The sequence below is a fragment of the Abramis brama genome (assembly GCF_963993115.1).
Source record: "Abramis brama genome assembly, chromosome: 1".
NCBI classification, from domain to species: domain Eukaryota; kingdom Metazoa; phylum Chordata; class Actinopteri; order Cypriniformes; family Leuciscidae; genus Abramis; species Abramis brama.
The window spans coordinates 56930908-56949805 of record NC_139963.1 but is presented as its reverse complement, the minus strand read 5'-3'; the positions used below and the strand labels follow the sequence as shown (position 1 = coordinate 56949805).

The 18898-nt window shown below is 37.1% G+C and overlaps 1 protein-coding gene across 1 annotated transcript in view; it reads right to left on the bottom strand.

Annotated features, from left to right (window-relative positions):
- LOC311074609 (interferon-induced very large GTPase 1-like) overlaps window positions 1-18521 on the bottom strand; it is a 47086-nt gene extending 28565 nt beyond the window's left edge. The window contains exons 1-3 of the mRNA XM_084101325.1: window positions 18294-18521; window positions 18074-18139; window positions 634-1260 (exon numbers count right to left, since the gene is read on the bottom strand). Coding sequence (XP_083957451.1) covers window positions 634-1260; window positions 18074-18113 — 667 coding nt within the window. The 5' untranslated portion in view covers window positions 18114-18139; window positions 18294-18521. The remainder of the gene's footprint in view (window positions 1-633; window positions 1261-18073; window positions 18140-18293) is intronic.
- Between the last annotated feature and the right edge of the window lie 377 nt (window positions 18522-18898).

Below are 18898 nucleotides of genomic sequence, written 5' to 3'. Positions count from 1 at the left end.
GTTTAATAAATATATTTTTTTTATTAAAGTGGACGTGCCTTTTGTGTTTAAGAGTAAAAGCTTTAAGTTAATAGTCTATTCGTGTCTCAGCCGCGAAGCTGCTTCTATGTTCGCGAGCTGCACAGAGTGGCTGAAATTATAGTGTCTGTCAGTTATTATAATACATATGACAAAAACAATTGTCTAAATTATGTTACATATTCCTCAAAAGTTCTTGTCATGATATCACTAGTTGACAACATTTCGGAAATCATAGGCTATGATATTGCGCAGGTGCACGTGATGCAACGCTGTCAGAGCCGACAGACTCGTGTGTCAGACTCATTTCAGTGCAAAATAATTACGTCAAAAACGATTTAATACTGCAAATAGCCTACTAGATGTTTATGTTTATTTATAATTAATTTAGGCGGACAACAAGGCGCACAGTGCGCAGCTAATTAATTTAAAGTTTTTTTTTTTTTTCTAATGTCATTTTTAGTCGATTTTAGTCGAAAATTTCAGGACTTTAGTTGACCAAGAATTTCTTTGGTTGATTACAGTCCTAATAATGACCTTGATTGTATTATATTATAATATATATGGTATATTATATTATTCTATATATGAAAACTGAATCTGTAAAACTCTTACTTTGACATGTACTGGTTTCCAGCTCTTTTTTCTTTACTGATGCAGTGTTGAATATCTGTCCAGTGTAGCACTGCTGTTGATTCTCATTAAACAGATGCTTAAGCTTGTTCATCAGGTCTCTCATCTCTGATTGGTTGTTCATCATCTTGTTGCAGGTGTGATATCTTCCTCCACATTTCTCCAGCAGCTGCTCCAGAACAGGGTTTTTCTTCAGATCATCAATTATAGAGTCACACTCTTCTTCTCTCTCATAGGTGAAGAGAATCATCACAAACTGAAGAACTCTGTCACCAAACACTCTCTGAAGCCATTCCAGACTCATCTTATCAGCATCTGTTAACTGGCCCAGTCGCACAACAAAGATGAAGGCGCTGATTTCATTTTCATGCACTAGTTGACCAATGAGATGATCTATACTATCTGGATCATACTCAGCCTCATGAAAGTCAGTCAAATTGATTACTGAGACATGATGTTCTGATATCTTTGTCAGTACAAGAAGAATCCTGGTGAACTCTACATTCTCATGAAGAGGGTGTTCTTCTCCCACTAGAAGGTTAGTACAACCAAACTGGACTGATGCAGAGTTTCCAAATAGTACAGCTGTCAGTTTTGGAACATGGTGATCTAGAATAAACAATACTGGTATAAACAATACAGAACTTTACCTTTATCCAACAATATATATCTACTAAAGAACACGTTTGATCATACAGCATAGAACCCACCCTGAGTGAGCTGTGTATACCCTGGCTAGAGCAGTTATATAATGTCTCAGCTATGTAATGTTGTAATGTGTCAAAGAAATTAGCTAAATTCTTTTACGTTTGTGATAATCATTGTACATTGGACTGCTTTGCAAACAAGGGTCAGTAAAACACAGGATTTGCACAAAAGTTGCTTCTCAAAGATGGATCAATACCAATACCAACTGTTTGTGATCCAACCTCATATCTAGAACACGTAGTACCGCATTTTATAATGTGTGTGTTTGCAAATCACCTTTCTGAATGTGCTAATCTGGCTAAAGTTACCATTGTCTCGTACTGTCTCTTAAAACACAGAGAACAGAGCTTGTTATTTCGAACCCGAAATTGATCACCGCCTGTACTAGTAAATTCCCCGGTGTTAAATTAATACCGCTCATGATTCTGCTCATTATTATCAGGTGTCTTCAATAATCAAACAATCATGACTCAATTAATCACTTAATTGTCTAATTAACTCCACCACTGCTTCAGTGTTACTTTAACATCCTGCTGGTGGTTCCCATATGAACAAATGAAAGAAAGAGAAATACAAGATCTACAACTGACTTATACCCAGAGGTGGAAGTAACGAATTACAACTACTCACGTTACTGTAATTAAGTAGTTTTTTTGGGTACTTGTACTTTTTTGAGTATATTTTTAAATCTGTAATTTTACTTGTACTTAAGTACATATTAAGCTAAGTAATCTACTTCGTTACTTGTAAAATCACATTTCGTTACTGAGTACAATTTGAATTGATATTCAAATCTTTGACCGGCATTTAGGTAGCCAATAAAAATATTCGATCGTAAACGGACCAATAAAACCCCTGATATTTGGACTGAATTAAAGCCGCCGCAGTCGCAGCCGGTTTTGAATAGCTGAAGGAGGCGAGGAGCTCAGAGTGATTAATGGCTGGACTGAACGTTTGGAGAAACAACAAACTACATAGTAGTATTGTCAAAATACCTATATTTTGATACATATCAATACTTAAATATCTGTCAGTCAATACTCATTTTCTGCAGTATAGGCCATACACCGATACGATACCAGCTGCGCGTTCGCATTCTCTCATCTCAACGACAGCGAATTTGACACCCGCCTCATCTCAGCGCGGGATTGCAGGTAGGCCTATTACGCATAATTTTATTAATACCTGCAAGTTTCTATGGCATTTTTTAATGGCAAATGTCACGAGTGCAATATTGTAACGCGAGGGCACATTCATGTAATCGCAGAAAACTGGACGCGAGCTCTCAAATATACGAATGAACTGGACTCGGATATTGAGTGTGCGCTCTCGGACTGTGTCATATCATGTGCAATCGCGAATCTCTCCAAGTGGTTCTCACTGCAGACTCAAATGACGTCCAGCTCCAATCTCTCCATGCTCTTGAATTAAACGCTGTCAAAAGTTATGAAAAATCTAGTCTTTTTTGCAAATTAAATTCAGTTTGAAATCAAGCTTCCTTGTGCTGTGTGTGAGCTATTGCAACAGTTAACGTTACCCTATTGTAAAGACAAATACACTGAGTGAGTAAATATTTAAGTTAGATTATTGTAATGGTTATTGATCAATGTTTAAATATGTAAACAAAAGCCTAAATTAAAATCTCACAGTATAAAGTGGACGTGTCTCTTCAGAAGACTTGAATTAAACTTTTCCATTCAAATAGATCACTGTTACAATGAGTGTTGTGTTTTTCGATGCTTGAAAATAATGATTGCCTTGACAAAATGGATGGACAAAAATGTATATATTAAAATATTTAGTATGTGGTAGTTTTCCCGATGGTATTAAAAATTATAGGCTAGGCCTACTGAATATTGACATATTTCAAGGTGTCATATTGAAGTTAGAAATTCCAGTATCATGACCACTAATGTCCTTCGACAATAAGGTTAAACATGTTAAAAGTAGCTATTTTCTACATAAATCTATGATTTGGTTGAATATTTATTGGTAATACATTAACTATCGCCAGCTAAAAAGTAACTAGTACTCTGAGTAGTTTTTGAGAAGAGTAATTTGTACTTTTACTTAAGTACTTTTTTGACACCAGTACTTTTACTTGTAATTGAGTATTGTTTCAGCAATGTAACGGTACTTGTACTTGAGTACAAATTTTCAGTACTCTTTCCACCTCTGCTTATACCCACAGCTGGTGGGATTTAGATGAATGAATGAATGAATGAATGAGGCATTTATATAGCACTTTCAGTACTACTGTAAACCCAATGCGCTTCACAATCATATCAGGGGATCTCTCCATAACACCACCAGTGTGTAGCATCCACTTGGATAATGCGATAGCAGCCACAGTACAACGGCACTAGTGCGCTCACCACACACCAGCTACAGGTGGAGAGGAGAAAGAGTGATAGAGCCAGTTCAGTGGATTGGGATTATTAGGAGGCCATGATTGGCAGGTGCGATTGGAGGGAATGTGTCCAGGACACCGGGGTTACACCCCTACTCTTTACGAGAAGTGCCATGGATTTTTAATGACCACAGAGAGTCAGGACTCGGTTTAACATCTCATCCGAAGGACGGTTCTCTTTGACAGTATAGTGTCCCCATCATTATACTGGGGCATTAGGACCCACACAGACCACAGGGTGAGCACCCCCTGCTGGCCTCACTAACACCTCTTCCAGCAGCAACCTGGTTTTCTCAGGAGGACTCCCATCCAGGTACTAACCAGGCTCAGCCCTGCTTAGCTTCAGTGGGAGACCATTCTTGGGCTACAGGCTGCTATGGCTGCTGGCAATATAGTTTATAGTTTGTATAAACTCTCTATAGTATATAGTTTGTTTGTATATAGTATATAGTTTGTTTATGAAATCAACTGAAAAGACATTAAATCTCTTGTATTACAAACCAGACTGACTTTATTCCTGTAATTTGTGTACAGTTCTTTTTGAGCATTAACAGAGGTTTAGATGTTGATATTTTAGTGAAAGTGTTTAGTTACCATTATTGTGGTCAGTGTGTCCTTTAGTAGTTTTACTCTTTGCTTTTTATATAAGTTTGTGTTTTTTGTAACAGTGTTTTTTAGAACACAAAACTTGCTGCAAAAAAAAACAAAAAAAAACTAAAACGATCAGGTGATAGAGTTTTTGTAATCATATATAGGCCTATATAGAACAGCATTTGACTAAACTTATCACTGACCAATATGGATTATTCGTTGTTAATAGATTTTAACCAACAATAATTTCTTTCCACAGTCCAAACAATCTGAATTGTAATTTTTAAATACATTTTGGGGACAAATAAAATATTTGCACACAGACATCAAGACTCAGAATGTCACCATTGTTGAGATTCATGTGGTGTGTCTAGGCGTTTGTGTTTCTGTCTAAAGTGTTTTCTGCTTTGTTTAACAATGCATTTAAATATCAACATTCAGAATGTTTGTTCTCTGGCTAGAAATCATTGTTGATGACAGTCTATTAGTAATAACCACTTTTGGTCATTGATGACCAGTGATGGGAATAACGGTGTTATGAATAAACAGCGTTATTTTTTCCAGTAACGAGTAATCAAACAAATGACTGTTTTTCCCTATTACAACGGCATTACCGTTACTGTACGTAACCCTCGTTCCCTGAAGAACGGAATGGAGACGTAGTCGGACGCACCATACTGATTTGGATCACGCTTAGGGAGCCAGTCATCTTCGAGTATTGAAAAATGGAGCCAATGCACATTGGTGTGCGAGATTTGCATCTCGAGCTCTGCCCCGCAGCACGGGTATAAATACGGAAGCGGATACATGCAGCAATTGTCTTTCGCTTCAGATTCGTGTGCAGGAGAGACCGAGTATGTATATAGTTTGTTTATAAATAAATTACTAATTTCAGCATTAGAATAATCTCTGTAGCCTATTGGTATCATCTGCAACATTTTAATTAGTTTGCATTGTTATAAAAATAAAACCCCAAAATATATTTTATTATTATAATTTATTTTTGGTATATTGTTCAGTATTATATTGAGAGCACTTATTGTTAAACTGTTTACTTTTGTGAGGAAGAAAATACTTCAAGTAGGCTACACTGTGTCTACCAGTTAAGATGTGTGACAGTTTTATCATTTAAATTTGCACTACAAAGAGTGTATGTATATTTTTATTATTTTTTATTAATTTTTGGTTAATTTCTTAAGAAGCATAGTTTATTTATAGATGTATTTTTTGGCCAGTTATGCTCACATTGTCTCACAGCAACATTAAAATAGTTTAGATTAGTGTACAATATTTTATAATAATAATGTATTCTATTTAGTGTCCATTTCATTAATTTAACATATTTAATATTGGGGGCAATATTAGTATATTAGTATTAGTAATATTAAGTTATGTGACATATTTGAACATTTAAAAAAAAAAGTAACGCAAAAGTTACTTTCCCTGGTAATTAGTCACTTTTATAATGATGTAACTCAGTTACTAACTCAGTTACTATGTGTGAGAAGTAACTAGTAACTATAACTAATTACTTTTTTAAAGTAACATGCCCAACACGGCCCAGATCTGGCCCACATCTGTTACATATGGAATAACGATCTGGTCCGCATGCTGTGTGGAATGATGAAACTTGGCGCTTATTTATAGTTTATTAAAATAGTTAGATTTGATTAGATTCAAATAACATCATACAAGTCTATTTCATGATGATATAATCATCACCTGATCTCGTTTCACTTTTGCTTCCTTTACTGCAAATGTGTTTAACAAACACACTGTCATAACAGCAAAAAAAAGACAAAAGATTAAGAAAAGAGTTAAGAGCCCAACTAATGGAAACACTAATCACTGTTATGGTGACTTCAAATGAAACACATTAGAGTTAAACCTCTGTTAATTCTCAAAAAGAACTTCTGTAGACGTCTGACAGAAATAAAGTCAGTCTGGTTAGTAATAAGTGAAGCTGGTAATGCTGTCTGTGGAGTTGTTTAATCCTCCTCTGCTGAGATCTTCACAGATTTAATGTCTTATTTTCAGTTGATTTTATATAAGGCTGTGGCTAAAGTCAGTAGTATATAAATTTTCCTATCTGGGTGGTGATGACATTAGTAATTTTTTTATGATGATGAAAGATATATCATCTTTGTTCATGGCTTCTTATTCAACAAATTACGTGTTTCAGTAAACACTTCTACAAAAACCATAAACTCACATAAAGAGCAAAGAGCCAAACTGCCAAAATAAAGGAAACACTGATTGTAATAATTCAGGAAATACCTTTAAAACAGTGTTTTTCTGTTAAAGTTTTTTGCACTTATAATTTATATTGGGATATTTTACTTTAATTTAACCTTTTTTTAACAGTCGTAGCTGACTGTCACTGAATGACAATTGTCATTGTAATTTTTTTACAGTGTACTGTTAAATATATTACAATAAGATAACTGTAAAATTGACATTAAGCTGCTGTCACCTTTGCTGTCAGTATTTCACTGTTCATTTGCAATTTAAGTGTGTTTTTGTAGTTCATGGTCAGCTTGCCTTTTTCCTGTTGCAGCCTGAACATGTTACTTCAGTTGATGGTCTTTTACTGTTCCCTTTCGAGAGCGGTAACTCTACATTGCGTTGCTATGCTGCGGGAAGTCCTCCCTTCTCCACTTTTGTTGAAATCTTATGGGTTAACGCCAGCTTGGAGCAACTGGCCAATTGTCGCAAAGTATGCAATTACTGACAGCCTCGCGGGCACACAGCAAAAAGTCCAGTGTTAAATTAACTCTCCTGGGAGTTTATATGGCTCCAGAGTCAGTGTTAAAATATGAGTGTTAAATTAACACTCAAGAGTGTTAAAGGTAATGAGCTCATTAAGTGATTCATTGAGTGATAATTGACCAATATTGAAGACACCTGATGTTAGCAAGCAGAATCACTGAAGGAGAAAATCTATTTTTTTAAGCCACCGTTATGGTGATCAGTGTTTGTTTTAGTTGGGCTCTTGACCCATAAAGCATTAACTTTAAATTTTGTTTGGCTGTTGTATCTGAGTTATAACAGCCAGATGAACAAAGAGAAAAGGTGATCAGGTGGTGTTAGTTATGATTTGATAATCATAATTTGACCTGAATATCAACTCTCATTTAGAGAGTCAGATTTACCTTGTTGATTACAGCAGCCTGTGAATCTACAGCAAATTATTTTTATCATTAACAATATAATCCAAAATATTTCTTAAAAATTGTTCTGATAAAAATACTTAGAACATTACTGTATTTAGACACACTGACATCAATAATCAGCCTGTGAATCTCAACAATGGTGACAATAATAAAGCATGTTGCAGTGCATTCTGGGTGCCACCAATCAAAACTCATTCATGGCTCCCATCATGCATTGTGGTATGAATAAATTATGATCTGAATTCTCTTACTAATTTCCTTTACCTAATTGAATATTCTGTTTGTCACCATAGTTGAGATTCATACACTGATTCTTGATGTCTGTGTGTGCCTAAAATAAATATTTTGTTTTATCAGAACAACTTTTAAGAAATCCTTTAGACTAGTTAGAAAAAAGATCTTATGCAGTAGAATCACAGTAATGCTGTAATCAACAATATACATTTAAGTCAGAGATTAGACTCTACATGAGATCAGTGATTCAGGTGAAATTATGATTATGTCAAAACATAACCAACAAAACCTGAACAACTTTCTCTTTGTTCATCTGGCAGTTATAACTCAGATACAACAGCCAAAGATAATCTAATGTTTACAGTTTATGGGTCAAGAGCCCAACTAAAGCAAACACTGATCTCCATAACGGTGTCTTAAAAAAATAGATTTTCTCCTTTGGTGATTCTGCTTGTTAACATCAGGTGTCTTCAATAATGCTCAATCATCACTCAATGAATCACTTAATGAGCTCATTAACTTTAACACTCTTGAGTGTTAATTTAACACTCATATTTTAACACTGACTCTGGAGCCATATAAACTCCCAGGAGAGTTAATTTAACACTGGACTTTTTGCTGTGCAGTATAAAATGTATGGGCGCAACAATTGCGTCAGAATCTCTTTCTTCATGCTGTCATCATTGAAGTTGCACCTGAGGACTAGCAGTCCAGTCATTTTATGAAAAAAGGTTGAACAAATTGCAACAGAAGCAAACTCAACTGATTTTGTATCCTCAATATGTCCTGAGTAAGGAAAAAAAAAGCCCCGAAGAATCCCATTAGGGGAAAGTTTCGAAAAAGACCCAAATATAGCTTATTCATACGCCTATTCATTATTTTTCTTACGTGAATAGGGTAAAAATTTTAACCTTTAGATATCACCATGAAAATTACTGATTTGATTACTTACATCAAGACAAACAAAAATTGTATTACAAGTTTTTTTAAATTGTTTGTTAACATGTACAAACGGTGCATAATCTAATTATGTATGTGCTAATTTACATAAATACCACAACAGATCTAAACATTGAAAATGTGTTGTTGAAACTTGTTGACACATAACAGTAAAATACTTAGTTAAGGTCTGAATGGAACCCATTTAGGCTACCCATGAGCACTAATGCATAGAGGCAAGAAGTAGTACTTTAGAAACCAACCTTTATTAATTATTATTGCAGAGATGGGGTTTGGGGCTGGGTCCGTGGGACTGTTTATGCAAATAACAAATATATGTTTTCTAAATGATTGTGATTAGACAGTCTGCCTCTGTCTGGTGCTCTGGCTGGAGGTGAGTGCAACGGCCATTTGTGATTGTGCTCGAGCCTACCGGACTTTAAACGGTTAACAGTGTAACTCTCGTCAGGTGATGGGCTGTTTGCGGATAAGCACACGTTGTGCTGAGGGTTTGCAGCCATAGATATCATATAATAAAGGCTAGATGTCTTACGGCGGAGTCACTTCCGGCATCACCGGCGGCCATCTTATCACAGGGAAGCTATGAATTAAGGTGAGTGATCAGCACGCACACAAATCCTCTTATCTCGCTGAAATCTGGGCGGATTTACAAACGGTTTGGTTTCTTACAAACGTTATTAACGTGGCTATAATTCTGAATGCTTAAACATGTTGAACATAATTATTCATGTATGCAGTGTCATAGCTACATCTCTGACGTTTATAACAAACCAAACCGTTTGAAAATCGGTAGAAAATTGAGCAAGTTATGGTTATTTAAAAGTACATGCACTATGTTACGAGTGAGCACCCTTTGGTAAGATGGCCGCCGTGTGCAGACGTCGACCTCTATTGGCCAGCAGCGCGGACGAGACATCTAGCCTTTTTATATGATATCTATGTTTGCAGCCATTGGCAATACGCGCCGTTTGCCAGATACCAACGCATGTTATATATTGCACTAAGCGTCGCCAGTGTACTGCTGCTTGGCTTCCTGGTAGGTCTCTTTCTGGCTCTTGTAGCTATATTTATTTGAAGTGATGTATAGACCAATTTCGAGCCTACGTCACAGTTACGTCACAGCGTTAGCTGGTGGCAAAACGAACGGAAAACTGGAGGCGGCCAATACAAACCAGCACAGATTCGGCTACATAATAAGGAGCTTAAATTATTATTATTATTAAATGTCATCTTGTTGTGTTATTGGGTGCAAGAATCGACGAGTACAGGCTCCAATTTGAAATTTTATCGCATAATGTTTTCTAAATGATTGTGATTATTTGTGAATCATTATGATTTTATACATTGTTTTGATTGATTGTGACTATAACAGTTACTTTTTGAAGAACCTGGTAATAAAGGGTAATCAAATACATAGTTAAAAAATGAATATGCTGTATCTGGAATTTTTATTTCTAGAAAATATTCACATCGTTAAAATTGCACCGTAATGTCACTCTTTACATTGTCGTCTTTGTGTCGGGCGCTGGCTAGGCAGGATCGTAGGCTACCACACAAGTCTTGTACGTAACGTGACCATTTAGTACAGTTATAGGCATCTAAAGATTTACAGTATATGCCCTCAGTTTCTCTTTAAGCTCAGTTTCTCTATCAGGTAGGTGTACAAGTCAGGCCACTCAACCGGAGGTAGCGTTAATCCTGTCAGATCGTCCATCCATTTACTGAGCGTGTCCGTTAAAATTAACTTTTGCAAATAACAGTCGCGGTCCTGGACAGTGAGTGACCTTGCACATTAAGATAAAATCGGATTTTCTCCAGTCATTATTAAAAAACAAGCTAACAAAACTTGCAAACTAACGTTAGCAAAGCGGCCAAAGGGATCGTTCTGCCACCATCTAAGCTCCGCCCACAAAAAAACGTCACCATGTTTACCAACTGAAAATTGGTCTATAGTGATGGGCTTTATCTGTGTATTCCGGCTCAGCTTTGTAAACTTTGTTCATCTGTTGCTGCCGGATGAATGACACGATCTCCGCATGTTTGGTATGTGCAATCATTGTATAACAATGATGAATTAATACTATGTATATTTTAGCTTACATTCGGGCTTTTGCAGGTGAATTAATCTGCCTGTATAAGGGCACATGAAGACTGTGCTGCTTGGTTTAGGACTTTCATCGCTGCTGTTTTGTTCCTACTATTCTAACATTTTTGTTTCTATTGTTTTGTTTCATCAACATGCTTGAGTGCAGTTGCTCACATGTGAGCACACTTCAGCATTGTTGATGTTTGTCTTTGCTTGCTTATTTGTTTAAGTTATTTTGCTTTATTATTTTGTGATTGTTTAATTCATTATTTTCCTGTATTTTGATTGCTTTGATTTCTTTGTTATTTTTGGGTGCTGTCTTTGTATTTTTTTTTGTTTTATAAATTATATTTTCTTTTTATCAATTGTCACTGTGAGTGGTAACCGGCCTGTGAAGCTTGGACAGGCACTGTGAGTCCGGAGCAGGAGGGCTAGTTGCTCTATTTGGTGGTGGATTCTGAAGAGGCACATTGTGTGGTCTACAACCCATAGTGATTGATCTTGGTTGACGTAAGTGTGCATGTGTGTGAAGTGTAGTGCACGTGTGGGTGCTCCTTGACCATCGCTGACGTTAGCGAAGTATGGCACTAGCTCGTCCTGCTTCTGGTAATCACGAGTCCTGGTAGTTTCTTTATTGTTATTGTGTTGTGGTTGTAATGTTTGTTCGTTTGCTCACTAGCTAAACTATGTGCAATAACTGGAACGCACACCTGACATTCTGAACTGGGTGTTTATTTTGCCATCTCACTTCCGCACAATCTCGCGAGAGTACAGAGATCTTGCCCGAGGGCTACGGTGTCCCTTTTGGGCTAATAGGAGGCGTGTTCCAGCGCAAACATTCCCTGGTGCTATTTTGGAGGTTTAGAAAACAATTCCGCCACTGACTTTAGACTAGTTTTTTCCTGGTCAGTGGTGGAATTGTTTTCTAAAACAATTCGTTGCTTTAGAGACTAAATTATAAACACACGAGGGAAATCACTGTTGTGTCCATGAAGAAAAATAGGCATAAATCTAGCTTACACATTTACCAAAATTATTATACGCCTGTTTAACCAAAGCTAATTTGGGTCGGTTTCTCCATCCCCATACAATGTCACTTCTCTGTCTTTTATGGGCCTGACGAGAACGTTGGTCTCCTCGGCTGTGAACCACTCCTGGTGCGTGCCTGGCAAATCCACCGTTATAATAGCAATCCGCTATGGAACAAGCATTTTAGATTTGCGTCGGGCACGAGAGTAATTTATTCCGCCGGTATAATAACAACAGCACCCAAGACCTGCCCACAAAGTTACTTGCGTTTCCCGCTTGATACTTGCGTTTCAGATTGATAAAATAGGGCCCACAACATTAATTCCATGAACTGAACACTTGTGCTTAAGGCACATGTAAGCAGTCTGGAGAATACAGTCTGGCAGGTGACTGAAGGTTGTCCACTGGAGTGTTCCTGTACTCCAGCAGAGTGAGGTAGGGGTCTGTGTTTCCAGCTTTTGCCTTGTCCAGGATGCACTTTGCAGTCTGGACAGTCTTTTCAGCAAGGCCGTTGCTCTGTGGGTAACGCAGGCTTGTGGTGGTGTGGGTGAAGTCCCACGCGTTTGCGAAGCGGCGGGACTCCTTAGAGCTGTTGCATGGTCTGTTGTCGCTGATGAATATCTCTGCGATGCCGTGACGAGCAAACACGGACTTGAGTTTGGTGATAACTGCAAGTGAGGTGCAGCTTGTGAGCCGCTCCATTTCAAAGAATCTACTGTAGTAGTCTACAATGATGACAAGTTTTGAGTGTTCCATGTGAAGAGGTCTGTACCTACTACTTGCCATGGTTTCTCAGGTATGTCATATGACCACAGGGGTTCTTTGGGGTTAGCATTACGTCGTTCCTGGCATATACTGCACTGCAGCTTGATTAACTTAAGGTCTAGACTAGCTCTCATCCCTTGAATGGGAGGTGCTTTGGTGTCTACTATGTAGAATTCAAGCTTAATGGCGGTATTTTTGTACTTGCACTTTAAATGACAGGTGCCCTTCACTTTCAGGAACTCACCACCATAGCCAGAGATCTTTTGGGTGGCTGGTTTTATGGCAGTATCTCTAAACAGTCTTCCAAATATGTGTACAGGAATTGCATTGGTCTGTGCGCCAGTGTCAATTTTGAATTTAACTTTCTGAGTTCCAATTTCAATTTCAGCATAAGCTTGTTCATTACATTTTTCAGTTGTGAAGTGTTTTCAGTTGTAAGTCCATCAATAAAAAGTTCTACCTGCTCATCTTCAGTGTCTTCGTCCATAGTGTGAATCACTTTTCTTGTGTGAGTTTTTGTATGTTGTTTTGACTTGCAGACTTTTGCAAAACGATTGAGTTTTTTGCATTTCATGCACTGCTTGCCTTTGGCTGGACAGGCGCCGTCTTTGGTGGTGTACAGGCCACCGCATCGGTCACATTCTCTATGTGCTGTGGAGGGCTCCCTCGGCCTGGCTTTATAGCTCATGCGCGTTCGTCTGTGTTCCGGTATTCAGCCTATGGCGTGTACAGTGTCGTTGTTGAGGTCTCTGCCTCCCACCATCTCTTTGAGCTGGACTTGTGCTAGCTCATGGGAGCGCACAACGTCAATGGCTTGGTCTAGCGTTAGCTCCGCGCCGTGGCTAAACAACTTCTCCAGCACTTGCCGTGAGTTTTTAGGAATAACAATGCGGTCTCGCACCATCTCGTCGCTGTTGGGGTATCCACATTCCTTAAAGGGATGGTTCAAAGTAAAATCAACCTAGGGTACTTTGCACCATGACATCGAGCCAAACACCCCCCCAGAAGCCTTTTTTCCCTTGGTTGAACATTGTTAAAGTTAGAGCTTATTTTGAAATATCAGCCGGATGGCTTAGTCCAGGCGCTATTGGCTCCAATTTGTATCTCGTAAAATTACTAGGGCTGGGCGATTTAAATCGCGATATTCTTATGCGCATCTCATCAGTAAAGCCGGTTCCTTGATTAGTAGTAAATCACCATCACCTGCTTTCAGATGAAGCAGCATTTAGGGCTGATGAGATAATTAAGTGATTAATTTAGTGATGATTGAGCATTATTGAAGACACCTGATGTTAACAAGCAGAATCACTGAAGGACAAAATCGCAAATTGTAAGTTACCCTTAAGGTGATGGGTGTTTGCTTTAGTTGGGCTCTAGACCATTATATGTTTACTTTAATATTTACTGTTGTTTGTCTGCTATTATTGATTTATAACAGTTAAATGAACAAAGTAAAATGTTATCTTATAGGGTTGGTTATGTTTTGACATAATCATGCTGTGATCTGAAAAATGAAACTTATTGAGATAGTTTGGTTTAACTTGTTAGCAGCAGTTTTGTGATTCTTCAGCCTACGATTATCAGTACTTCACTTATAATTCAAAATATTTAATCAACATTGTTCTGATCAAAAGACATTCAAATAAAATCATTTAAAACACAGACATCAATAATCAGCCTGTGAATCTCAACAATGGTGACAATAATAAAGCATGTTGCAGTGGCTGCCACCAATCACAACTCATTAATGGCTCCCATCATGCATTGCGGTATGAATAAATTATGATCTGAATTGTCTATGTAATTTACTTTTCCTAATTGAATATTCTGCTCGTCACCATTGTTGAGATGCATAGACTGAATCTTGACATCTGTGTGTGCCTAAAAGGCCATTTTTTTTAATACAACTTTTAAGAAATTCTTTATATTTTATCAAACATTCTGGGCATTTATGCAGATTCACAGTTATGCTGTAACCAACAACATAAATCGAAGTCAGAAAGAAGGATTTTAATGAGTTCAGTGATCAAGTTCAAATGATGATTGTCATAATATAACCAACACCATCAGATCACTTTTTTCTTTGTTCAACTGGCGATTATAATTCAGATACTTCAGACAAACAAAATCTAAAGTTAATAATATATGGGTCAAGAGTCCAACTAAAGCAACCATTGATCGTCATAACGGTGGCTTACAATTTGAGATTTTCTCCTTCAGTGATTCTGCTTGTTAACATCAGGTGTCTTCAATAATGTTCAATCATCACTAAATTAATCACTTAATTATCTCATTAACTTAAATACTCTTGAGTGTGGACTCATACACTCCCAGGAGTGTTAATTTAACACTGGAGTTTTTGCTGTGTACAAAGAGCCGTAGTTAACTGACAAGCTGAGCCATATCGCATTAAATATCGCTGGCGATACGTCCGCGATATTGATGTGATTTGGCTCAGCTTGTCAGTTAACTACGGCTCTTTGTAGTAAATGCCGCTCCATCTGAAAGCAGGTGATGGCGATTTACTACTAATCAAGGAACCGGCTTTACTGACGAGATGCGCATAACAATATCGCGATTTAAATCGCCCAGCCCTAAAAATTACCCCACTAATAATGCCCAGAATGGTACCAAACCTCTACAGTAGTACAAATAGGTTCTGTACTCATAAAATGAGGCATTGGAAAGTTTGTAAGTACATCAGGAGTTTATTTAAATAACACTTGCCTGACGGCTCATGCTACTGCTAACACGGACACCAACGTCACTTCACTGAGTTGAGAAAAGCATGTAAAAGTCCTGACAGAAAGCGATGCATAAGGATGTAGAGGATGTTTTGGTGAGTTAAGTTCCTTACTCATGTATTGTGAACTGTTCTAGTTGTACGCAGTAGTTACCGCTATGCTGTTGACTCTGTGTATATGGCTACTAGTGTTTAATACAGCGGTTACCGCTAACGCAATTGACACTGTGTTTACTTTCATGCTTATTGTGTTGTATCTGCCCTGGTTCAGTGCAGCCTTCGCTTTCATTGCGTTTGTAAATGCAAATTTTGATAGGGTCGTGGATGATGTCTCATTGGTCTAATTCCACCTATCAGATGCGAGCACTCCTAGAGGCGTTGCTATTGGTTGACTGTCTGTCTCTTCTGTGGCTGGTGTAGCTTGGCCCCATTTTACCCGGGCTTATCTTCACTACTCTCACGGCAGGATTTCATACAGTTCCCAAAGCCCATATAGAAAAAAATATATATATATTGAAATATATTTTAAAGTGTCAAAAATATTTGTGGCATATATTCCAAATGCATTTAAATATATTTGCATTGTTGTTCACTTATATTTATTATTTTGAAATATTTTCTGAAATATAACAAAAATATATGATGTTAAGTGTAAAATATATTTACATGTATAACATGTAATTTAAAATATATGACAAAATATGTGGTCATAAAATGTTTAGCTTGCTAAAGAAGGGTCAAAAATGTATTCTGATCATAGTAATTCCTCTACCTTTTCCCCTATACACAACAGTAGGCTACCATATTTCACTACTATGACACACAGCTATAATAAATACTGTACTTACATTTAAATGACTGCAATGTAAAATGACAGATAATTGCTTTCCTAGGACTATTAGGCCATATTAGGTGGCACGTACCTAACACTAAGTGTAATTATTAGATTTATTGTTGTTTTATTGACATCTTTCCTGAAGTCATTTAAATATTGAAAATATGCTCAATATTTATGATGCAAGTATAGCAGTGACACTCCAACAGTGAAGTGCACTCAAACAATAGATAGAACTCAGTGTCTAACACTGCATACACACACTATTACATAACTGTATTCAATTCTGTAAAAATAGGGAACTCTGCATTCTGTGTGTTATTTCCTACATAAAATTGTCATTTTAGGCCAATAAAGTCAGTAAAGGGGCAGCTGTGGCCTACTGGTTAGGGCTTCAGGCTTGTAACCAAAGGGTTGCCGGTTCGACCACTGACCAATAGGTAAAATGTGGGTGGGGGAAGTGGTAGAGCACTGCTCTTACCTCCACAGCTGAAGTGGTCTATCTAAAAAATAAATTGTTTGTTTATGAAAATGTTAACTTTTTAAATTTCAAAATATATTTCAAATGAAACAATTTGCAAATTTTAAAACATATATGAACATATATGTATACATATTTGAAAATATATTTACATATTTAACTAAAATATATTTATTGGGCCAATTTAAAATATTTGCATATATTCCAAAAATAAATGTAGAAAATATATTTCAAATATATTTATTTTGTGTATGGGAGCGTAGCTATGCAATGTAGAGTTACCACTCTTGAAAGGGAATGTCTCCGGTTACTAATAATAATTCAAATCAAGGCTTTCTGATTTCATGATTAATATACCTGCCTACATGATACATTTTAGGGAGCTAGAGCGAAAGTTTCAGAGGGTACAATGTGAGCTTATTGGGGGAAAAACTCTCTTGTGAAAAGGAAGCTGATATTGATGGTTGTACTGGCTGTAGAGATTGCGAATCTTCCTGAACTTCCCCAATCTATGATGACCGCTCTTGAGCTTCTCAATTACCTCACACAAAATGAGATGTGTGAAATTTACCCTAATCTTTGGGTAGCTCTCAGGATAGCCTGCACTCTGCCTGTGACAGTTGCCTCAGCTTTTCCAAGCTCAAATTGATTAAAACATACCTGGGATCATCAAGGGCCCAGGAAAGACTAAGTAGACATGCTGTTATTAGTATTAATAACAAAGTTGGCCAAGCAATACCGTACAGTGATGTCATCAGATTGCGTTAGCCAGCGTGTTCGTTGTTCGATCAGCTGTGCAGTGTTCAGTTGTGATTCTGACGCAATTGTTGCACCCATGCATTTTATACTGCCTGTAGGAATTTGCATACTTCGCGACAATTAGCCCATAAGATTTCAACAAAAGTGTAGAAAGGAGGAGTTCCTGCAGCATAGCTATGCAATGTCTCGTTCCCGCCTCTCAGTGAAACAAGGTTAAAATAGTAACCGGAGAAGTTTTTTCTAATAATGGTAAACATTTGGCTGTTATTTTTACAGCGCACAATAATAGTTTTTTGTTGTTTTTTCTTAGAGCAGATGGTCTGTTCCTTCTTTTGATATATTGCATGATCAGATATTCATACAACAAAATATTCAGTGAATTTCTTCATGCATGAAAACCTTGCTGGCAGGCAAAGCCTTTTGTACAGCAATGTTTTACAGTACATACCATACACAGATCGTAATGTCAAAGACTACTTAGGAATATTTGTTCCTGGGAATGAATTATACATATGAAACATACCAGTTAGGAAAATTAAACATTATAGAAGCAAATAAATACACAACATACATAATTTAACAAATAAAACAAAACTGTAGAGATTATGCAAAGTTAGTAACATAGGCCAACTATTAAAATGGTCTTACCTTCATGTTCACGATCGCGCAAGTCTCGTTTTCCAGACATTTCTGAGTCTAAAAATCTTGTTAGGGCTTTGATGGATCCACATTATTTATAGGCATAAAACATACCAAAGTTAAAAAATGAAACATTTTAGTGGTAAAGAAATACACAACATACATTATATTAACAAATAAATCTATTTTATTTTTTGCAATTTTAGGCCAAATATTAAAAGGAACTTACCTTGTTCACTCTCTTAATTCTCTGTATCCAGACATTTCTGGTTGTCCAAGTCTAAAAACCTTTTGTGGGGGAGAGTCACGAGAGCTCTGCTTCGATCCGTCAAAAGTGCAACTTCTCTCAAACAGCTTCACTTTTGCCAGGTCCCAGAAACATTTATAGACAAATAACATGTAGCCATGCCCTCGGGGTTAGAGAACATACCAACCATTTGCCTTCCTTAACTTTATCAACTCTGGTTAGTCACTTTTAAATGACTGTACTGTTTATTATTTTAAACATGCCAGTAACTGGAGTAGTCACATTGCAAAGGTAAAAACCTGTTTCTGTCTGATCTTGTCTGACTACATTTGGTGCAGGTAAAAGTTAAGCTACCATTCCTGTGAGAATGAGGCAGAATGTGAAAAAGACAAATGTGAGACAAAGCAATGACATTGACATATTTTAAGATCTGCTTTCATTTAAAACAGATCAAACATGCATTCTAGTCTGAGACTAGATTTACGTCTTGTCTGTGAAACAGGGATTACATGTTGATGATGAGAGACAATCTTCGGTAGCTAAAGCACCTTTCAAATGATCTAAAATTGTTGATATTGTAACAACCA